Source organism: Panthera leo, chromosome C1 (genome assembly GCF_018350215.1).
Source record: "Panthera leo isolate Ple1 chromosome C1, P.leo_Ple1_pat1.1, whole genome shotgun sequence".
Taxonomy (NCBI): Eukaryota; Metazoa; Chordata; class Mammalia; order Carnivora; family Felidae; genus Panthera; species Panthera leo.
Window position 1 is genome coordinate 161538176 of NC_056686.1, and position 25293 is coordinate 161563468.

Here is a 25293-nt window from a genome sequence, read left to right on the forward strand (position 1 = left end):
AAATACACTAGTCTGGAGCTCAGAGGAAGATAAGGGCTATAGACAGAAATCTGGAAGTCATCTGTACTTAAATAGTAATTGTAGCAAAGGATATGGATGATATCACATAAGAAGAAAATTGAGAGAGGAGAGCCTTAGATTCAATTTTCAGTAATGTCAGTATTTAGTAGCAAAGATATAAGAGGATGAGCCTGCAAAAGAAACAAGTTGCTAGAGAAGGAGGGAAAGCAGGAGAATGCGGTCATGGAATCCAATGGAGTAGTTTAAGTGTACCCAATAGTGTCCACTGCTACTGACAAATCACAATGACTGAAAATGTCCACTGGATTTAAAACTACAAAAGTCACCAATGACCCTGGTGAAAGCTGTTTGAGTCTGATGAGCAGATAATCCAGATAGATCAGACTGAGTTATCATGAGGTAGAAAAAACAAACTCTTTCAAGAAGTTTTTAAGAAGGAGAGTCATGAGGGGCACCTGGGTGGCTCAGTCGGTAAAGCAACCAACTCTTGGTTTCAGCTCAGGTCATGATCTTACGGTTTCATGAGTTCAAGACCCGTACCGGGCTCTGCGCTAACAGCGGAGGCTGCTTGGGATTCTCTCTCTCTGGCCCTCCCCTACTCATGCTATCTCTGTACCTCACAAAATAAATAAATAAACTTTAAAAAAAAAAAAAAAAGGAGAGTAGTGAAAATATGGTAAATGAAGGATGAGGAGTTTGGTACTAAGGAAGAAATTTTTTTCCCCCCTTGAGATTAAAAAGGGCATCTTTATATAGAAAACAATCTAGCTTGAGAGGGATAAGTTGTATATACAAGAAAGAAGGGATTACTGGTGATCAAAACACAACTTTGTGAATACACTAAATGCCACCTGAATAGTAAGGGTAAACTTCATGATATGTGAATTTATCTCAATAAAGTAATTTAGGGGTGCCTGGGTGGCTCAATCCATTAAGTGGCTGACTCTTGATCTCAGCTTAGGTCTTGATCTCACTGTCCTTGAGTTCAAGCCCCATGTTCAGGTTCCATGCTGGGTGTGAAGCCTACTTAAAAAAAAAAAATAATATAAAATAATTTAAAGGCAATGAAGAGGGGAATAAAGAAAGGATGACTAATAGTGTAAGGTTTCTGAAAAGTTGGGACATGATAAGATTCAAAGAACTGGAATAACCACCCACTGATAAGAGGAGTGAATAAGCAGGCTTTTTAGATTTGGCTTGTGGGAACCTGAGTGAATTTCTGTATGGTAGTTTTTATTTTGATCTCTGAAGTAGGAGGCAGGGTCATCTACTGAGGGTAGGGATGGGTGAAACACAAAGTGGGCATAAATAAGACGTTTGAGGAGAAAAGGGAAGCAGTTGAAGCAGAGAGCAGGAAAGCAAATAAGAAGGCTAGATATAGGTAGGGCTCATTTGAGGCTGCTAATAATGAGTTAATGGGGATACTAACACGTCCTACTTAAAATTTTCTCCATCTATGTTTTGTTGGCTGCAGGCAAGGAGAAAGTGGACAGGAAAGTATGTCTATAGCATAGTTACCATAACATCAGTTCATTTAGGAATTCATTCCCTAAATGTATTAGGTATACATAAAATTGATGATTCTAAAGTAGTCTGGCCTCAATGAGTCTAATCCTCCTTGCCCAACTACAACATATTCTTTTGCGTTACCCTGGAAGTCTTAAAACAGCTTTGCACTTCCTAACTGCTATCCTCAAATGCATAACAGTGAGCACTGAGGACCTATAATGTGCCAAGTCTCCTACCATTTTACATAGTATCCCAAACACACTAATCAACATGGGTTTACTCTCAGGCCACAGGTTCTGCTGAGGAAACGGTTCTTACTCAAAAACAGTCTCCTGGCCTGAACTGGTGGGTCTTTGACCTATGAAGGGGTCTCATGCAAAAACGACTGCCAAAATGGGAATAAACTGAGGCAATTAGATGCTTGCTCTCAGGAAATACTGAGATAAGAGAACTGGAGACTTAAGCTGAAAGGACACACTGAGCCAACATAAAACAGAGTAAATTACACGATGTGATAAACAGGCTAATTAGAAGTAAGCAGAAATTGGGGTGCCTGGGTAGCTCAGTCAGGCATCTGACTTCCGCTCAGGTCATGATCTCATGGTTCGTGAGTTCAACCTCCGCATGGGGCTCTGTGCTGACAGCTCAGAGCCTGGAGCCTGCTTCCGATTCTGTGTCTCCCTCTCTCCCTGCCCCTCCCCTGCTCACACTCTGTCTCTCAGTCTCTCTCTCTCTCTCTCTGTCTCTCAAAAATAAATAAACATTAAAAAAAAATTTTTTTTAAAGAAGTAGAAATTACGAAGAAGCAGAAATGAGGAATAAAAGCAATATACAAAACAGCAGATGAACTGTAGTGGCAGCAGAGAAAAAGTAGAATTCTAGTGAAGCAGAAATGAAGGCCATCTGAGTTACGTGAATGGCAGAGCACCACACAGAGAAGGTGCACATACTTTCAGATTCCTGGGTGATGCCCTGGGCTGATTTACAATTCTACTCCAACAGGTCTGGCTATATACCACACTTCCTGATCTCAACATTTTTGGATTTCCATTTCCTTTATTGTCTTGTATTTTAAAAATAAAAATCCATTTCTTGAAATAGCCTAAGTTGAATGCCTCGTCCTTATGACTAAATATTAAAAAATACAATAAAACTTCCGAGACTAAATCACTCAGGGGTTCCTTGGTGGCTCAGTTGGTTAAGCATCCAACTCTCTATTTTGTCTCAAGTCATAATCTCAGTTTGTGGGATTGAGCCCCGCACTGGACTCCACACTGAGTGGAACCTGTGTAAGATTCTCTCTGCCTCTGGGGCATCCAGGTGTCTCAGTTGGCTAAGCGGCCAATTCTTCATTTCTGTTCAGGTCATGATCCCAGGGTTCATGAATCTGAGCCCTGTGTCAGGGCTCTGTGCTGACAGCATGGAGCCTGCCTGGGATTCTCTCTCTGCCCCTACCCTGCTCCCACTCCCTCTCTCTCTCTCTCTCAAAAATAAATAAAAATAAACATACACCTGCGTGACTCAGTTGAACATCCTACTTCAGCTCATGGGCATTCTACGCCAGTCATGATCTCATGGTCTGTGAGTTCAAGCCCTGCTTCGGGCTCGCTGTTGTCAGTGCAGAGCCCACTTTAGATCCCTTGTCCTCCCCCACCCCCCGCTCCTCCCCCTGCTCCTCTCTCTCTCTCAAAAATGAATAAAAACATGAAAAAAAATTTTTTTAATCACTCAGAAGATTTTCATCTTTAGTATATTTTACCTGTATGTTCACATACTACCAAATAAGTCAAAAAATTTTTCCTAAAACCTTAAAAGAAAAACAATGATTTGCTTAAAATAAGGACTATAAACTGAGAAAGTAAAATATCTTACACTGTTAAGATAATCATTAAATTAATCCTGGTCAATTACATTTATATTCTCATTCTTCCCATCTCAGTTCAAGAAAAAGGAGACACTTTGCCTCAATCCTTCCCATTGATGAAAGCATCATTGTCAAAAAATACCTCCTTTATGCTTAGAATACTTACTATGATAATCACTTCTCCTAAACCCATCAAGTAGTCCTATCTCCCATAGTTTGACTCTCAGGATGGTATTGCCACATTAATTTAAGCAACTTGTCATTCTGATTTTGAGAATTTTATAACCTCTTTCCTAGTTTTGGGGTATGTGTATTATGTAGACTCAAATAATGTACTACAATAATTTTCTTTTAATGTTTTATTTTTGAGAGAGAGCGTGCGTGCATGTGTGCGGGGAAGGGGCAGAGAGAAAGGGAGACAGAGGATGCAAAGCAGGCTCCACGCTGATAGCAGAGAGCCCGATGCGGGGCTCAAACCCATGAACCATGAGATCATGACCTGAGCCGAAGTCAGAAGCTTAACTGACTGAGCCACCCAGGCATCCCTGAACTACAATAATTTCTAATCACATTCCTGGTTTGTGCATTTGTAAATGGGCTGCTATATTTAATAAATACTTTTTTTTTTTAACTCTGGGTTCATTTCCATACATTTATTTTATAAAAACAATAAAATTAAAATAGAAAAATATTTTAGGGGGGAAGCATTCATAACTCTCTCTAATCCACTATTATCACTTAATATCTCCTTCTGGACTATTTTCAATGGAGATTTCTTCAGTTACAGCCACAATATACTTGTACAATAATGTTCATAGCAGTATTATTCACAATAGCCAAAATGTAGAAACAATCCAAATGTCCACAGAATGTGGTACATACATATAATACTATTCAACCTTAAAAAGCAATGAAATTCTGATCCATCCTATAACATGGATGAACCTTGAAGACACTATGCTGAATGAAATAAGCCAAGCACAAAAGGACAAAAATTGTAAATCTACTTATATGAGGAACCTAGAACAGGCAAATTCATAGAGAAATAAAGTAGAGGAGAGGTTTCCAGGGGCTGGGAGGGGGAGGAAAAGATGGGAAGTTATTATTTAAAGGACACAGAGTTTCGGTTTTGGCTGGTGAAAGAATTCTGAAAACAGACAGTGGTAACAGGCATATAACACTGTGAATGAACTTAATGCCACTAAATTGTATGCTTAAAATGGTTAAAATGGTAAATTTTATGTTATGTACAGTGCATCACAATCAAAACATTTTTTCAACTTTTTTTTTTTAAATTTTATTTTTGGGACAGAGAGAGACAGAGCATGAACTGGGGAGGGGCAGAGAGAGAGGGAGACACAGAATCGGAAACAGGCTCCAGGCTCCGAGCCACCAGCCCTGAGCCTGACGCGGGGCTCGAACTCACGGACCGCGAGATCGTGACCTGGCTGAAGTCGGACGCTTAACCGACTGCGCCACCCAGGCACCCCCAAAACATTTTTATAAAAAGTAGGACACTTCTCTTTAGGCCATGTCTGAAAGGATGACTAAGAAACAGGGATGGAGAGGCAGCAAAAGGAGGAGAGTTCTAGTAAACGAGCTCATGTGAAACCAAAATGTTTAGTTCACTATCAGGCAAGTTGAGAAAATTTAAGTCAGGAAAGGCTGAATCGCAAAGAAATCTGTGAGACATGGACTTTATGTTGGCAGTACCTTTATAGGAAGATGGTGAGGTATTTTAATCAAGGGAATAACAGATCTGCACTTTATGTTTGCGGAAAACAAGGGACAAGAGGGCAAAGAAGTCAGGTAAGCTGCAAAAGTAAATGAAGCATAATGATGCCCAAAACTAAATAAGTCATGAAAATAAGAAGGAAGGAAGGAAAAGATATAGGGAATATTCGGGAGATAAAATCAACAGAATGGGATGTAATGGTAGAGAAGAAAGAGGAGTCAAAGATATTGGTTTTCACTTCAAACAATCTGATGTCATTAACTGAGGTAGAGACTATGAAAACAGAGAGAATATAGGGAGAAAGATAAATGAATGCAGTTCCGCCTCACCCTGTACTTGCAGCATTTTATTCTTTTAGAAAACAATCTAAGTCATATAAGAATAGTTCTGGAAGGGTACATAAACTTTCAAGAGGAGAAAAGTGTAAATGAGAAGACAGAAATGGGAGGATTATACCCTTTTGAATTTTTTTGTTTTAGTCAAAAATATACCTATTACATATGCAAACAATGTTAATAATTTTAAGTTATGTAAAAATCAACTTTAAAAAGTGCCCTAAGAATAATGAGAAGAAATCTGCTCATAGCTATATATTTTGGGGGACATTAATTATTTAACTCAGAGATAATGACAGAAAAAAAAAGACTCAATTACAATTTCTGGTTGTTTTCTTTGGTTGTCTAATTAATTGCTGGTTCTATGAATATTTTTTAATGTGATAATTTCCAAATAATTCATCAATACAAAATAAATCCTTCCTTAAAAGCTTCTACTTACATTTTCCAAAATTTGTCTTTCCAAATGAAATGTACACACACTTAGAATAGATTTAAAAATCAGCCTTGATCTTGATGCCCTGGTGTTAATGTTAAATCATAAACAGTCCCAAAAAGGTACGCTGAAATCCTAACCCATGGTACTCCGTGTGATGTTATTTGAGAATTAGGATGAGGCCATATTGGAACAGGGTGGGTCCTCAGCCCAATTATGGCTGGTTTTCTTATAAGAAGAGGGAAATTTGGGGGCACCTGGGTGGCTGAGTCAGTTGAGCATGTGACTTAAACTCAGGTCCGTGAATCTGAGTCCCACATCCAGCTTGCTACTGTCAGTGCAGGGCCTGCTTTGGATCCTCTGTCCCCCTCTCCTTGCCCCTCCCCTGCTTGCACTCTCTCAAAAATAAATAAACATTTAAAAAAAAAAAAAAAAGAGGAAAATCTGGATGGAAACGCAGAGGGAAGATGGCTTATGTGAAGATGGAAGCAGAGACTGGAGCTATATAGCCACAAACCAGGGAATGGCTGGGGCTACCACAAACTGAAAAGCCAAGAAAGGATTCTCTTCTAGAGGGCTCAGAGGATGCATGGCCCTGCCAACACCTTGATGTTAGACTGCTAGTCTCCAGACTGTGAAAGAATACATTTCTATCATTTGAATCCAGTTTATAGTATTTGTTATGGCAGCCCTAGGAAACTAATACACTTGGCAATTTAATACCAACAGGAAATGTTTATCACATACTTGCCTTCATTAGTGCCTCAGTTTTACCACAGACAGCAAGATACACTATACAAGGTGTTTTTATGTCAGAATATATCAACTTTACACTTAGGAGAGATTCTGTTTTAGCATTAAAAAGTTGGCTCATGTTTTATGCTAGAGTGTATCTAAGTTTATTTACATAAAAATACTAATGATACCCAATCAAGAAAATAGAAATTTCGTAAGAAGAGAGGCTTGAAATGTTGCATTTTTGGAAGATTACCTAGAAAACAGACACCACAGAATGAATATTAAGGAATAATCATATACCTAGTAAACAAAATGATCTAATTTTCTTATAACTTTCAAGTAGTTATCTCTCTTATAGCCTAGGGTCTATGTCCAGTTAAAGTCCCACCAATAACATTTTATACCTTTAGACCATTTGTTAGAGAATATAAGGAAAAAAATTTTTAAGAACTCTCCTTTAAGAACCAGTTAACATAATCACATAGGTACTCTCTTGTGAAAACTAGAGATAAATCAGAAGCAAGGAAAAATATAAAATACCACCAAATTAAATTTGTGATCCTAAAACACATTCCAAATTAAACAGAATGATTAGGACAAAAAATCTAAATGCACATTGGGTGAAGGGATGTATAGCAGAGACTGTTGTTTCCTGTCCATAACCCGTTTGCTCTCACAGGTCAAGTAAATGCTGATGGCTTCTTATACTGTAAGCATCTGTAACGTTGCCTAGGCACTGTGCTCAGACCACACAGACATCAGGTGCCAGGGACTTAACACTCCTAGGAGCAACTCATAGCCAATGACTAATGGAAATCAGTTGATAATCACCCCAGCTCCCTCATCCTTTCAATAGAAAAACAAGACATTTTTTCTTTCTTTCTTTCTTTCTTTCTTTCTTTCTTTCTTTCTTTCTTTTTCTTTCTTTCTTTCTTTCTTTTTAGAGAGCATGAGAAAGGAAGAGGGAGAGAGAATTTTTTTTTAAGTTTATTTATTTATTTTTGAGAAAGACAGCATGAGTAGGGGAGGGGCAGAGATACAGGGAGAGAGAGAATGCTAAGCAGGCTCTGCACTTCTAGCGCAGAGCCTGATGTGGGGCTTGAAGTCATGAAACCATGAGATCATGACCTGAGCCAAAACCAAGAGTCGGATGCTTAACCGACTGAGCCACCCAGGCACCCCAAGATGCTTTCTTTTAAGTTTATTTATTTATTTTGAAGGAGAGAGCAAGTGGGGCAGGGGCAGAGAGAGAGAGGGAGAGAGAGAATCCCAAGCAGTCTCCGCACCACCAGTGCAGAGTCCGACGTGGGGCTCGAACTCACTAACAGCGAGATCATGACCCGAGCTGAAGCCGGATGCTTAACTGACTGTGTCACCCACATGCCCCTAACAGACAATTTCTACAACCACTAGGAGAGCTTGTTAAAACATATTCCCAGAGATCCAGATTTAGAAAATCTGTAGCTTTAGTTTCCATTTCTAACAAGCTCCCAGGTGATGGTGATATTGCTAGTCTGAGGACCACACTTTAATTGTCCTTGATCTAGACTGAAGACTGGGACAGCAGGGGACAAGGAAAGTACAGAAATGATTTGGGGAACACACAGAAGACCAGATTCTGTGTATCAACCCCTCATTTTATCTTAGCCTTCTCACCTTCACCACTCAAGAGGGTTGGGATCCCACTGTCGCTTTTGGCCACTTTTACCTGGGGGTCATCTGCCAATCCTCAGGAAAGGGTTAAGATGCCACAGCTCTTTGATTTATGACAGAGGAGACACTTCATTGGAGTAGGGAAACACAGTCTTTAAAAAAAAAATGGTGCTGGAGTAACAGGTTTTCCATGTGTGGGGAGAAAAGTCAAATTGATGCCTGCCTTCTACTATTCACACACACAAAAAAATTCCAGGTAGGCTAAAGACCTAACTGCAGATGGTAAAATAATAAGGCTTTTAGAAGGTACAAGATCATCTTGATAACCTTAGAGTAGGAAAGATTTAAAAAAGACACAAAAGGCACTGTACTTAACACTGAATCCTGTTCCTCAAAAGATACCATTATCTCAGAGTCGGAGAAGATATTTCCAATCCATTTAAAACAAATGATCAGCATCCAGAATATATAAGTAACTTTAACAAAGTAATGAGAACAAGACAGTGATCCAAAAGAAAATGGGCAAAATTAGAACTAGCACTTAAAGAGTGGAAATCTAAGAGGAACAAAGAGGAAATCTAAGAGTCAACAAATATTAAAAAAAAAAGAAAGGTCTCCAATCTTAAATAGAGAACTACAAATCAGAGCCCTAACCAAATGCCATCATACCACAGTTTGCAAAATGAAACAAAATCTGACAATACCAAGTGTTGGCAAGAGGATAAACTCTCATACACTAGGAAGCAGTGCTATCTAGTAAAGCTGAAGATACATATACACTCCTACTTCTAGATGAATGAATGCCTTACACTACCCTTATATGCACCGGGATGTAAAAGAGCTGCATTGTTCATAATTATCAAAAACTTGGCGGGGGGGGGGGGGGGGGGGGAGAGGGGGGTTCAAATGCCCAGTGACAGTAAAATGGATTTTTAAATTATGATACATTTTTTCAGTAAAATATTTTACAGTAAGGAAAACAAATGAATTAAAGATAAATGCTACATGAATGGGTGCACAAAATAATGTTGAGTGAAAAATGCTCATATAAATACATATAAAATGACACTACATCAAGTTTTAAATCAGGAAAAACTAATTCATATTGTTTTAGGTGGCACATACACTGGTATAAAAAAGCAAGGATATTATTATAAATTTCAGAATTGTGGTTAGCTGTGGGAAGATGAAGAGGGTTAAGACTGGTAAGTGATGCAGATATTTTTGGATGCTAATAATGATCTATTTCTTGACATGAAAGTAGGTTTTACTAGCCTTTATTTTACAACTATTTTTTAAATACATATGCATCTTTTTGGAATACATTTCACAATTTTAAAAAATGTTAAAAAAAAAAAAAAGACAGGGGTGCCTGGCTGACTCAGTCTGTAGAGCATGTGACTTGATATAAGTTCAAGCCCCGTGTTGGGCCTAGAGCTTACTTAAAAAAAAAAAAAAAAAAAAAAAAAAAGACAAATTGGCCCTGAAGTCAGACTGATCTTGCTGAAAAACTTGTTCTACAATTTACTAAGCATGAAATCTTGAGCAATTCATAAAATCTCTTGAAATTTAGGCTTCCTCAGTTTTAACATGGAGATAATTTATGTCTCACATGTTGTGGGGTTTAAATAAGATGACATATATAAAAAGTGTCCAAAAATGCCTGGCTCAATAAAAAGAAAAAGAAGATCTCCCTGCACTAAATGATTCAATGCTGTAAGAGATCTTAATTCTCGCCAAATTAAGTTACAGATCCAACCCAAATCCTGTTTCTGCTAAAAACTAAAAAAAAATTTCTAAAAGCCATGTGTTTTACCGTATTTACCAGTACTGGGTTTGCAACAAAAATCTATGGCATACATTCTCAGTGAGGGTGATATTACTCCTAGAGGGGCAAAAATTAATTCTTATGGGGGAAAAAAACCTTAGTTATTTAAATGGCTTGTGGCCCTCCAAAGTTCAACCCTATCCAACAAATCCTTACTCATTAGTATCTAATTTCTCATTAGTAAGAAATTAAATTAATTAATTTAAATTAAATTTTAATTAACTTTTTTCCTTTGGGACAGTGATAATGAAAAAAAAAAAGGTTAAGAAATACTGAACTGTAATTCATTCTGAAGCAGCTGAGTCTAATATGAGGAAAGAAACCGATGGAATGATCACAGTTTTGGGAAACAAGAAAATTACATAACGCATTCCATCTATCCAGAAGAGCTGAATGGGGAGAAGGTGTTCAGATTCTTCTGTAAACACAAGTCCAAGTGATGCTTTCAAATCTGATACAGAAATTTTAGGAATATCCTTAGAAATAAGAATAAAATACTGTTACAGGGAATTAAAAATAACACTCAACATTCTAGTTTTCTTTTGAGAGGAAAGGCCAGGAAATGGTAGCTCAAGGACTTAAGAAGAACCTGATGCCCCTTTCTCCCATCTAAAAAGCAACATTGATAAATTTATTTTTAAGATAGTTGATGTTTCTGAAAGACATAGGGATGTCAGTAACTTTCAATAAACTAAGGAATGACTGCTTAAGGATTTATTTTTATCAGTAACCATGCTGTTTGGGGCAAATGAATGGTTTTCAATTTTGACCATCTTTCTCACAATGTTTTTCCCTTTTTAAAAAGGAGTATTTTTCATACCCGTACTTTCAATCCCATTCTCTGTCCTAAATCTTATACAATTCCCTCAGACAAATCTCCCTCCTTTCTCTGTTCTATTTGACTAAGAAATGACTGAAATAGCCATGATGTTAAGAGAAGTAAAATGAATTGGGCTTGTTCCAGACTACCAAGGAAATCAGTGGTCCAACACAGGTCTCCTTGTTCCAAGTCCAAGCACTATTGACCATAATTTACTAATAGTCTGCTCAAGCGTCGAGGCTAATTCTGTAATTGATTTCCTCCTTAAGAGTGTAGAACTCTCTAATCAACTGAGTTTTCCAAACTTACTGCAAATAAATTAAAAAAGGGAAAGGATAATCAGTTTCCAGACATGAGAAAATTAAAAATAAACACATGTATTAAAAATACATGAAAAATTAAAAAGACAGAAAATCCTTCCTATGACAAAAAGCATAAAAAGCAAGTACGGTTTAGGGAAGATACTAGTGAGAAAATATGTAATTTTTAAAAAGATTTTATTTATTTTAAAGTAATTTCTATACCCAATGTGGGGCTTGAACCTACAACCCTGAGATCAACAGTCATCCTCTCCACTGACCAAGCCAGCCAGGTGCCCCAAGAAAATATATGATTAAGGCCATCACTTTTCTAATGTAAAAGACAATTTGACCATAAACTAAAAGCTTCCAAACTGATTTTGAAACACTAATTATATTACTAATAATTTCTCACTACAACGTGATAAAAAATACATTTGAATATTAAAGACAATGACATGTGTTTTCATTCCATAAAAGATTAAAATTATCTAATACTACATTCATTCAGTCAACCCCTATGGAAGACCAATTCCTTATATAAATCACTTCTTCAAATCCACAAAACTCATATTCATTCATTTCTCTAAATCCATAAGGTTTTCATCATAAAACCACACTTTTCTAACACTACAACTTGAGGATACACATTGTAACCATGTAAATACTCAATATTCCTGCTAAACATGCCTTTCTAAGAACACCTTAAACAGACTGTCATCATGACGCTTTGTTGCCAAAAGAAAATGAAGTTTCTCCATGATTTTTTAATGGAAATTATCCTTGGATTCTAAAGTTCCATAACAATATTAGATATTTTATTAGATGCATTATTGTAAAAAAAAATAATTTAAAAAATGAACTCAAGTATCAAATAAGCTGTAAATTTTTACTTACATATTCAGGTTTTAATTTTTTATCTCCTCCTCTCACAGCCACTTTTTCTAGTTTATCTATAATGGGCCCAATCATTTCCTCATCTTTAAGCTGAAGCTCTTCGTGTATTATTTCTATATCTCGAATAGGATCTACACTTCCTTCAACATGCGTGATATCATCATCTTCAAAAGCACCTAAAATGAATTAAAGAGAAGCAATCCAATAAACAATACAGAAGGCCATTATCAAAGATTCCTGGAAAGTTAACAATTTATTCAAATTATTCTGAATTCTTTCAAGTAGGACATAGTGGTTTTTTGGTACTATTTAGTAATATTTAGGGCACTAGCAACAAAAACAGTAATTCAAGAGCCTCAACATTTCAAAAACTGATTGAAATAAATAAAATTAATCTTTACAGAAAGAAAATTATGCTCCAGAACTACTGCTATTTTCAGGTTTGGTACATTAAAAGACACTGAATTCCAGGCATGAGAGCCTGAAGTTCTAAACTGCACTATTAGGGTTTCCAAGGGAAACCGGATTTGGGGTGGGGGTGGGGGGGTGAAATCATCTGGCAGACCTCTTCCCTGCTTCAATCTACTTTATCACTGTGGTTCTGACGGTGATTAGATAATGAACCACTCAGACACACAATTTACACAGCAGCTAATTTCATCGGCCTGATTTGAGGGTATGGTTTTTAGGGGGCTATCAAAGAAGCAGATGAAGGTGCATTTGTCATATATGAGTGACAACCATTCACAGTATCTGAACAAAATGGTGCTGGCCCTTATTAGAAACACATGCTATTATCACATATTTAAAGTGCAGTTGAAGCCATAATTTCAAATTGCCAACTGGAAACATAAGGGTAAAACAACCAGATATTACTGAAGCATGTGTACTGACTTTATGCCCTTTTGAAGACATAATGTGGCAACATAATTCAACTGGATTTACTCAAATTACCAGATAAAGAACAGTATCACAAAAATGAACAAATACTGAGAAATATTATAAACAGAAAGCAGTGATATACCCACAAAACAAAAAACACATTTATAAACAAATTTTTAATTTAATTTAAATTACCAACTAGATTATATACCCAAATTGAGATGTTTTCAAACATAAAACATCGATTATTTTAGATAAAGATATCACAGGGATCATGAGAGACAGTTTGACTGAGTTTAATGAAAGAAAAACAGTGACCATAGCTCATTCTTCCATACCAAAGACCAAGATATTCTCATTACAGGTTACAAAGAATTTTTAAATATAATTTTCTAGAATTAAAAATAATTGAGCCATTTGTATCTTAATGTGGAGCTACTCAGTAATATAAATAAAAAAATGTAAGTATATTGTTACAATTAAAATCTAAGTATTTAAAATACTTGGCATAAAAAATTCTTGGCATAAAACTGATGATATATTAAATAGTGCCATATAAATTATATGAACAAAATTAGCAAGAAAGGAGAATGCATATTATATCTTACTCGTAAACACACTAGACAGACAGTGATTTAGGTAAATTGTATGAATATTCGAAAAGCAAGAAAAACGTCTTCCTGGAAGCACGGTATTACTTATCAGGATTTGAGGCATCTTACACAAATGGCACAATAAAACAGGAAAATAAAAACAAAAGCTTCTTGGCAAAGCAACAAAGGCAGCATGGTCAGTTCAGTTATAAAAAGAACTACATTTTATGACACTCCAAGTGAAAAATATCCTATATAGTCATCTTTATGTACGAGCCAGTAAGTAACTATAGCGATGTCCTCAACAATAGTAAATGCATCAGCAGGTTTCAAATGGCAATTTCTTGATTACATTCCTCAATTTTAACTGAGCAGATAACAGAGAGAAACTTAGGAGTCGTAATTCTTCTAAAAGCAAAGAAAATAAAGCTCTCTGATCATCTGAATTAATCCAAATAGAAAACCAGAATAAAGGGAAATAGCACTTGTCTATCTTATAACCTTCAAATTATCCTCTAGGTTGCACTTTGCCTGGAGTCTGCCAAGGATTAGGCTAGAAAAGGAGTTATGACTGGATCATCACTAATCCATTCCCCTACTACAGGAAAAAAACTCAAATCACAGGCCCTATACACTGTGGATTGCACTGCTGTTCCTATGCCTGAAGGTTAGTATTATTATATTCACTTGTATGTGAGTGGTAATATAGTACAAGAACTTAAATTTATTTTTGATACTAAATATTGCCAAAATTAAGATAAAAATTAAGTGAAGGAAATATTAAAGTTATCCTTTAAGACTGAATAGCCTTGTGATGACATGAAGCCTAAAACAGCTATAAAATATAAGCTTACAGAAAATTTGGTGGCCATATGCTCCAAGTTGAATAGACTTCACTGTACACTTATAGCATTCCTTCGCATCTTATCTGATTTAGTACAAAATTTAGTGGTTAAAAGTAAGGGTTCTGAAGTCAGACAAGCTTATTGGTCATAAATTCTTAAACAAATCACTGAACCTCTAAGGATCTCATTTTCACATCTTTAAAATGAAGATGTTTCTACCTCTCAGAGAATGGGTATAATTAAATCAGATAATATATGTAAAGTGCTTGGCAGACAGCCCCACACATAAGCTCTTTCAGCAACTGGGGCATATACTATTTTTTAAATGATGTAGGAATTAGTAATTAAAAAAAAAGGAATCAGTAATTTAGAAGAAATTGCATAGTAACATACTCAAACATTAGTTTTGAGTAATACCATTTCATATCATTCAGTTCACCTTGGGACAGGTTAAAATAAGTTTTGTGAGATTTTCCCCCACTAATTCTTACTAGTTCACAACATTTTACCCTAGTCCATACCAAAGTTATTTATTTCAGCTTCACTTTAAAACACTGATTATTATGATTATTACAATTATTATAATTCCCCTTTGGGGGAAACACTGTACTGGTAAAGAAGATGACTTTAGTCATCTTGAAGACTATACTATATCATACCGAACTGTTAAATGAGAAAGTTATTTCCATTTCAATTCTCTTCAGTCCTTCTGACTATATCAAAGAGAAAGTATCAGTTTGATGCTGTTGGTATTTAATATCTAACATTTATAAATGTACCTCTTTATCAACAGAGCAGGCCTCAGTCTCAGAGCTTCTAAAGGCTAAAAAAATTAGTAAGTATGCAGTTTTCATTGTATTTGTTTTTATTATCTCAATATCTACAGGTGATACTAATTTTCTACTTACATTAGTGACAAAGTTTCCTGTTTAATTTAGTAAAAAAATGTGAGATCAAACAAAATTTTGTCAAATCAAGAAATTTCTTTGGTGATGGGATTTTATCTGATTTTTTAAAACTTTGCGGGGGGGGGGTGGTGCTTGGTGGCGCAGTCGGGTTAGGCGTCGACTCTGGATCTCAGTTCAGGTCATAATCTCACAGTTTGTGAGTTTGAGCCCCACATGGGGCTCTGCTCTGATGGTGCAGAGTCTGCTTGGGATTATCCTTCTCTGCCCCCAACCCACCCCCCCCCACCCCGCCCCACACTCAGAATAAATAAACTAAAAAAAAAAGACTTTTTTGGTACTGTTCTGTATAAAATAAGCTAATGTGATACAGCATGTGTGTGCAGGGAGGGGAATGATCACGCTGCTGTGCCATACTTTAGCTAGGATAGTAAGGGAGGCCTCTCTAAGGAGATGACACTAGTCCCGAGGCCAGAATGGCCAGAAGGAGGCAGTAATATGAAGATCTGAGCGCAAAGGATCTAAGAAGGAAGTATAAAATCCTTAAAATGGGAACAAGCTTGAAGTGCTTCAGAAATAGAAATAAAAGGTCAGTGTGGGTGAATCACAGGAGAGGATGGTAAACAGAGGGTGAGTTGGAGAAGTAAAGCAGTTCACATTCATTCATAAGTGATGTGAGCATGCATTTTATTCTAACTGTAATGGGAAGCCATTAATTGGAGAGTTTTAAGTAAATAAAGAGGAGACAGGGTAATAACATATGATTTACGGTAAGAGGCCACTTTGGCTACTTTAAAAAGAACACACTTTAAGGGAGAGGACAAGAAGAATGGCAGAAAGACTCATCAGGAGTTGGTGGTAATGGTACAGATGAGAGATGACCAGATGAGTGGTTAACTTGAAATAAAATGGAGGAGAAATGTTTGGACTGGGAATATATTTGAGAGATGGACTAGATGTAGGATGGAAGGTCATGACTAAGATATAAAATTGGGAGTTATCAGATATGTTTAAAGTTATGGATCTGGATGATGTCATGTGAAAAGAGCACTCCAACACTCAAATGTTTGATGGGAAGGAAGATTTGGCAAAAGAGACTAAGAAGGGGTGACAACGTGAGAGAAAATGTAAGGAAATGCTCTTATGGGACTGAGGGGAAGAAAATGTTTCAAAAAGGGCAGAGTACTCAACTATAGCAAATGTTGCTTAGAGGTAAAGAAAGGTAAGTACAGAAAGCTGACCACTGATCTTTGGCAAAAAGTGATTCTTTAAGAAATACTTTAATGGCTATATCTTCTTCACTATTTCTTCTAGATATCAGTGATGGGAATACTATAACTTAAGGATCTGTCCCCTTATTTATTATAACTCTAGAGCACAAAAGAACTAAATCCTAGCATTTCTAAGTTCATTCAGGTTTTAATATACTCCTCTCTAATATACTCTAAATGGACTAGTTACATAAGGCAAACACCATTATTTTTCTCACAATCTTTGAAAGGCATCCTATCAGTTAAGAAGGTGGCCCACTTAAAAATCACGGCCACGTTCAAAGTTTCACATTCCAAGTAAGCTGGCATAAACAAACACTGAAACAAACACTGACCAGCTGCAAGTTGGTAAACCAACTGATACGGAATCATTGACACCATACAATACACATCACCAAGAACAAAATCTGTAAAATCAAGTCACATATAAGGCTTCATTCAGAATTTTCCAAGGCCGCAGCTCTATGCCAAAAGACAGTGGAGAGAAGTCTTCTAAGTTCTAAGGAAAGAAACAGTGACTCAAGATTTAAATCCAGCCAGCCTGTTTTTCAAGGATAGATTTTGACAGGAATAGAGATTAATGGCAAACAGACCGCATTAATACATTCTAACATATAAGTAAGACTGAACAACTACAGAAATAATGCAAACAAAACAGAACATATGTATTATAAACTATGAAAAGTTATAAATAACAAAAATTCAGAGATAAGGAAAGGGAGGTAAAAACGTTAAGTGTGCTAATTTCCTCATCTTTCACAATAAGGGATCAACAGATGGACATATAAAGATGAAACATGTAATTAAAAAATAATTTCTCCAATCTCTCAGTGTTCTCATGATCCTATTTCTTAACTCTATCTAGCAGAATCATTTAAGAAAACATATCTTTTGTGAAAAAATTACCTGAAGTTCAGTCATTTCTTCTATATTACTTCAGTTTTTTCTTTCCTTCAAACCCAATAAAATAAAATGTAACATTCTATTTAAAATAGCATATACATTAGTGATCATATTTTTATGAAATTGTTTCTCTCTCTTAATAACACTGACCAAATGCTAATAAAATGATGCCTGGGCAGTGAGCTATTGAGCAATTTTCAAATCTTCTTCATCAGTTTGGTCTTGCTTTAAAGTTTTTATAATGAACATGTACTGTTTGTGCAAGTCATTTTTTAAGCACAATAAATCGGTTTAACTTCAAGAGAAATTTGCACAAATTTTACTTGAAATTTTGGCTTTGCACTGACTAGCCACAAGGAGAAAGCCACTATTACCATAAAAATTATTTTACACTATACATTTTTAAACATATAAAAGAGATGAATGAAAATAATAAACTATAGTAAAGCCTTCTTATCAAATGATTTGTTACAGGAGAAAATGACCCATAAGCTAGGCTTATGGATCCCATCACAAAGACTTTTTACCCATCAATCCTGCATCATTTCCTTTCATAACAAAGCACCTTTCTCATATCTTCCTGACTTCTCTCACATTTCCAATACTTTTTTCTTCTCTTTTGCTACTCAGCAGCAAAGACTTCATCTTGCTCACTTCGTTAGGGAAAATGCATGTGATGTTTGGAAAACCAAGGCCCCTTTTTGGTTGTACCCAATCTTTCCTTCTTTCCAGCAGTGAAACAGAAAACATTACCTTCTGTTTATGGCCAATCTCTCTACCGTCTCTGCTATGAATCTTACCCTCTCCCAAGGAAATTTGCTCCACAGATTGTTCCTTGTATCCTTGTATTTCCTGAGACCTCAATCTAGTATGCCTCTCTCTCTCCAGTATTTGTAGCATCTCTATTCACTAATATTCTCCCATTAACATTTAAGCAGCCTTAAGATTCTACAGTAAATCAATCATGTCAGCCATCCTTGGACATTAATCCCCATTCTACTATTGCTTTCTTTCCTCTAGTTCAAGGTCAAATTTTTTGGAAAGAGCTGTCTGTACCTGCCCTACTTCTTTCCTCCCTCCTTAGAACTTAACCCACTGCAGTTTGGTATGCTTCCACCATGCTCTCAGAAGCTGATCTCAAAAAGGACACCAATGATTTGTCTTCATGATGCTAAGTCAAGTAGCCATTCTTCAGAAATCTTGAGTTGCCTGTCAGTAGCGTCTAGCTTCAGAGCACTGATATAATCCCTTTCGCAGATTCATTATAACCACATTCTCCTGATTTTCTTCTAGTTTCTCTGGCCATTTCTTCTTAGGCTATTCCTTTACTTGCTCAAACTACCACCTAAATGTTGATGTCTTTCTTAGCTGTCTTCTCTTATCCCTCTATTATACACTCATTTACAGAATTTCCAGCCCAGAACTTCCCTGAGTGGCTCCAGTATATTCTGAGGTCACAGCAAATAAGATGAGCCAAAAATTCTTTTTAGTTATTACAGAAATCATTTCTATCATAAAATCTATTCACTAAGTGAATAAATGCAAAATGTCAATGCTTATACTAAAGTTGTAACTTTTAATATTTATGTGCCTTCTTTACTAAGAACCAGTCAAAAGAGAAATATTTTACTTGGTGAGACGTATTTGACTACTCATATGGCACTGGACATTCTGAGTATTTATTTTCTGGTGTGATGTGGCAGAAATGAGTTCACCATTTTCGATTATTATAAATGGATTAAAGTTTGATCAATTTACTCATTCATTCAAAGTCTAATATCTTATTCCATAAGATAAGATTTGAATAAGAAAGATAAATCTAGTGTTTAGGATGCTAAATCTAACTAGGAAGGATTTCAGAAATAAAAATATACTTCAGAAATTCAAGACTTCAGTGAACTGCTTTGCTATATTTCTACTTAAATCTAGGCTATATTCAGTTTTCAGAAGCATTCTAGTTAGATGTCGAAATAGGTTTTAAAATACATGATGTATCTAAGTATATAGGCTTCACAGCAGTACTTTATGTAAACCACCTGTCACAGAAACCTTATATTCCAAATTGCATGTCTGGTGTTTTCTTGGGAATAAGAGGATATATGGTCAAGATGAACCTATTTGACTTATGTTTTTTTCTATCTTCTACCACTACACAATACAGAGATAAGGAATTCCTTGGTATATAAACCAGTATATAAACTGTCACCCGCTCAACACATATATAAGACCACAATATGCTTTGCTAAATAGAAATTCCCCATTTAAAGAAAGCTTGCTTATATATCTAACAATAGGCTAAGTCTTTTGAGAATTAAAAACAAAAAAAAATAATAGGACCTTAGTCTCAATGAGTGGACAATGTGGTTGGAAAAACAAATCTTATCTAATAAAAAGAATAATATTCACTAACAAGGACTTTAAGTATAGGTTCAATTAAGAATTAATCATCAAGGCCTTTAAATATAGGGGAAAAATATATTGGTAAAGAAGAGGAAGAAAGGCATGACAAGTAACAGGGAAAAGCATCAGAGAAAAAACAGGCTGAAATAAACAAGGCTTACCTGAGAGCTGAGTACAGTAAGAAATTATACTGAGGAGTAGTAGAAGATAAAAGTTTATCACATCAGGTTGGTATGAAGGATAGGAAAGTCCAAACAGGAATATAAGTCTGGATCTCAACTGATAATCAGAGGGAGCCAACACTGGTTTTTGTGTTAGTAACAAATGGAAAGCAGCATTTAGAAAGACTAACCAGAAGTAGGGAACCAGCTAAAAGAGAATTGCTGTACTCTAAATACACTGCCAAAGTACACTAGGATACTAGTGTACTAGGCAATCAGGATGAATAGTGAGACTTAACTAAAGAAAACAATGTCAACCAGATAAAAGCAATGAGAGAGAGAGAGAGAGAGAGAGAGAGAGAGAGAGAGAGAGAGAATTGGAGAATTGTAAGATTTCAAGCCAAAAGATCTTTATTTGCACTCAAGGTGACATCAATACCTATAAGATTCAAAGCCCAAATCCAGTATGAAACCAAAAGGTATTATATAACGAAAGTACAGACTCTTACAAATATAAATAAAAATAAAAAAATAAAGTACATACTCTAGAAAAAAAAATATTACATGTATATACTGAACCTTAAATCATAGCACCAAATCCTGCATGCCACATAATTTCACATTCTTTCCAGTTTCTCCTATGTGGTAAGAATAAATGTTTTGAGGGGTGCCTGGGTGGCTCAGTCAGTTAATCATCTGACTTTGGCTCATGTCATGATCTCCTGGTTTGTGAGTTCGAGTCCAACGTCAGGCTTTGTGCTGACAGCTCAGAGCCTGGAGCCTGCTTCAGATTCTGTGTGTGCGTCTCTCTCTTTGCCCCTCCCCCTCTCGTGCTCTCTCTCTGTCTCTCATAAACAGACAAACAAACAATGTATGTATGTATGTTTTGACCATCTGTATTCTAACCGAGAGTCTCACCACAATTACTAAAAGGTTAGGGGGCACTTTACCAAACCAGTAGAAGAAATATTATTAAATACAATGCTAGAAATCAAGATAAGGATATCCTGCTCAAAAAAATCTTTTCCTTTTCGAATTTCTAATCCACTTTTCAAACAAAGTCATACCTTGTGTCAGAACTATGATTCCCAACTTCCTTAGAATTCTATAGGTCATTAAAGAGAAGGGAGAGTGCTAAACTTGTATTAGCAACTCAACATCTATAGTTTTATTCATAAACACTGAAAAATGCCAGTTCCTATTTACTTTCCATAAATGACATGACACAAATTCCTCAAAAATTGTTAATGTTTATGTATTCAATTACTTTTAAAGGTATATAATACATACATATGTGTGTGCATCTATATCTATATCTATATCTATATCTATATCTATATCTATATCTATATATTTTATTGTCAAGTTAGCTAACATAAAGTGTAGTCTTGACTTCAGGAGTAGATTCCCGTGATTGATCGCTTACATACAACCAGTGCTCATCCCAACAAGTGCCCTCCTCAATGCCCATCATCCATTTTCCCCGTGCCCCCCCAACCCTCCACTGCCATCAACCCTCTGTTCTCTGTATTTAAGAGTCTCTTATGGTTTGCTTCTCTCTATGTTATTTTTCCTTCTCTCCCCCTATGGTCATCTATTAAGTTTCTCAAATTCTACGTATGAGTGAAATCATATGATATATGTCTTTCCCTGACAGACTTATTTTACTTAGCATAAGAGAGAGAGTGCAAGCAGGGGAGAGGCAGAGAGTGGGGGGGGCAGGTTCTGAAGTGGGCCCAACGTGAGGCTGGAACTTATGAACCATAAGATCATGACTTGAGTGAGTGGAAGTTGGACACTCAACCGACTGAAACACCCAGGTGCCCTGGTGACAAATTCTTTATTTTATGGTGGAGAGAAGTGGTTGAAAGCAGGAGTTAAAGGGGTGCCTGGGTGGCTCCGTCGGTTGAACGACCGACTTTGGCTCAGGTCATGATCTCATGGTTTGTGAGTTTGAGCCCCGCATCGGGCTCTGTGCTGACAGCTCAGAGCCTGGAGCCTGTTTCGGATTCTGTGTCTCCCTCTCTCTCTGCCCCTCCCCCACTCATGCTCTGTCTCTCTCTGTCTCAGAAATAAATAAACATTAAAAAAATTTTTTTAAAGCAGGAGTTAAAGCTGTTTATTGAACACTCCAGATGCTCTGATTTAGTAGTGTAGTTTAAGCCCAGGTTTACAGGTGCACTTAATTTTTTTTAAGTAGGCTTCAGACCCAGTGCAGAGCCCAACGTGGGGCTTGAACTCATGATCCTGAGATCAAGACCTGAGCTGAGATCAAGAGTTGAATGTTCAACAGACTGAGCCCCCCAAGTGCCCCGACAGGTGCACTTTAAAACTCTAGCCCTGGGGTGCCTGGGTGGTTCGGTCAGTTAAGCATCCAACTTCGGCTCACGTCATGATCTGGTGGTTTGTGAGTTCAAGCCCCGCATTGGGCTCTGTGCTGACAGCTCAGAACCTGGTGGAACCTGCTTTGGATTTTCTCTCTCTCTCTCTCTCTCTCTCTCTCTCTCTCCCTTCTCCCACTCACACACTCTGTCTCTCTCTCTCTCTCTCAAAATAAATATTTAAACAATTAAAAAAAAAAAACTCTAGTCTTAATCTACATAAAGCCCCTTCTCATCTTGACAATGAAAGCAATTTGAGCAAAAACAGAATCTAATTCATAGCTGAACCTCAAGCTTATAATATTTCTCTACCTCTGTATTAAATAAGATGTGCAGTTTTAGCTACCTTCCTTAAGTTACGAAGTGGTTGGAAAGGGCATCTTGATTTATTGTATTTACTTCAAAAATCGATTTACCTTCTTAAAGAATCTAGGACACAGAAAAGAACCAAAAAAACCATTCTGCTAACAAACTTCTGCTAAAAAGGCTACAGATTAAGCCTCTTAAGCTTTCAGAGTCTGAAGCAAATGAAAAAGGGTTCTATCAATCAGATTTTAATTACCTCAAATGGATATATTTACAGTCCTCTGGAAAAATAAAATATTGTGTAAACATACAAAAACGAAAATAATTGTCTAGTAATGTAAGATAAACTGTTAATTACTTGATGCACAGCATAAATGGAACCGCATAACAAGACTTGGTGGGTTGTACTTATTTACAATAACAAATCAATCAAAAGTAGCCTTTAAAGTCTTTAACCTTCATTTTCCAGGAGAAAACTTATTATCTGAGACATAGCAAATAATTCAGTCTATGCTACAGGCTAACTGTTTAATGCTGGAATAGAAAATAGAACTATGGGTAGCCAAAAAAATTTGCTTTTGCTTTGCTTCTCTTCCCTCTCCTCTCCTCTTTCATTATACGAAAAGGCTCAAAACAAAATCCTGGTCAACAGGAAAAAAACCGACCCTATCTCTGACATAATAAAAAATTAACCAAGGTTTTCAAAACGCTTAGTAAAATAACATGCACATGTGGCTGACTTTGAGAGACCAATCTAAAATTAAAGAAATTATACATGACTTATGCAGAACTTTTAACAAACTAGTTAATTTATATGAAAGCAATCAAGCAATGCTAGAAATAAAAAATCATCCCCAATCTTGAGACAAATAGATATTTAGGAGAGAATAACAAAGTAGGTCAGTCAGGTTCTGAGAAACCTTACAAATTTTTATTATTTTCTCCTAATAGTAAGAGTTCGTATAAATTAAAAATAATATGCTTTTAAGGAGTAACTCAAAAATGAAACATTAAGTAGGAAGAACAAGATGAACAAGGAGAAAAAAAAAAGATATAGGTATATAAACATGAAAACTGGTAAATATGAAGCTTATGTTAGTGTAGTAGGAAGGAAAAAAGCCTTTTGGTTATTACTGATACCACTTAACTGATCAGAAGCAACACACTACAAAATCATACAATATAGTTCTTTAAACGTACAGAGCACCAAAAAACTCTGCCTAACAGTTACTGCTATTGTACTTATATTGTAGATAATAAGACATCCACACCATTAAAGATTTCTTAAAGTCACTTAAAAGTTATGAATTATAACCCAGAGTCAACACCTGTACTTAATCATATTCAACTGCTCAAGGGCTTGACATTTTTAGTTGCTGAAACCTATCAACTCTTTTTTTATATATCAACTCTTTCCAAAGAAGTAGGCAGAAAGTACCTTAATGAGAACTAATATTCATCTCTCAATAATATTTTCACTTCTTATTCTATATAAGATACCTGAAATGTATAAAAGGCAATTTTAATCAATGATATTTTAAATTAGTATTTATTGAGATTCTGCTCTACCTCCAATATTGAGCTAGCTGCTTTTGTTGTATTTAACCTTTCCAATAACCATCTCACTAACTTCCTAACTTCTAAAACGGCATTAACCCTTCTGCCAGTAGAAAAATTCCTCTATAAAATGGCTTTGCCCCACACTCATTCTCCACAAATCCTCAGTTCCAGTCAAACTTGTACTGACTCAGGAAGTCCAGAAAGTTCTTCACATTCGACTGTCACTGTATTTTTGCCCATTCCCTTCCCTGGGTCTCAAAGACATATATCATTTCCATTACAAATCAAATCTATCCCTAAAATGCATAGTTAAATTTCCCCTCATCTTACAAGGCAATCCTAGAGGAGTCCGGGTCTATATTTCTACAATTCCAGAGTCATAGGAGGAATTGTAGGGACTTGTTTGGAATAAAGTATGGTAAAATTAGTGGCTTAATATATTACCCCAAATAAGGCTCCTGGGAAGATCCATTTTTATACCTTTTATAGAATTGTTGTAAGCAGGGGGAAAATGCAGAGAGAAATTAACAAAAACCAGAATCTTATCTTTACTACCAGTACTGTAAGCAATGAATAAAAGAGTCATGTGGACTCTGCCATTCACAATATAAGCTAAAGAGCAAAGCAGAGCTTTAATTTTTCTAATGTCAGTGCTCACTGATATCTCACCTTTTAATCAAACTGATCCATTCTCAATAATTTCATTTTACAGTTTTAATGCTATTACTCATCCTTCTGCATGGAATAGTCTTCCTCCCCACTTCTGCCTTTCAAGAGAAGTTACGTATTTTTCATGGCCTTAATCAGATGTCACCGAAACGATACTTCCACGATACCTTCTCCAACCATACCTGCTTTCTGAACTATTAACAATAATCTATTTTATTCACATGATCTGTAGCATGTATATCTAGTATTAGAATGTATGTGATTAGTATGCGATTAACTGTG

The 25293-nt window shown here is 36.2% G+C and overlaps 1 protein-coding gene across 2 annotated transcripts in view; it reads right to left on the reverse strand.

The window, feature by feature from the left end:
* OLA1 (Obg like ATPase 1) overlaps positions 1 to 25293 on the reverse strand; it is a 171196-nt gene that overhangs the window by 55797 nt on the left and 90106 nt on the right. For both annotated transcript variants that reach the window (XM_042949169.1, XM_042949168.1), the window contains one exon: positions 12136 to 12311. In XM_042949169.1, the coding sequence (XP_042805103.1) occupies positions 12136 to 12210 (75 nt within the window). In that variant the 5' untranslated portion in view covers positions 12211 to 12311. The remainder of the gene's footprint in view (positions 1 to 12135; positions 12312 to 25293) is intronic.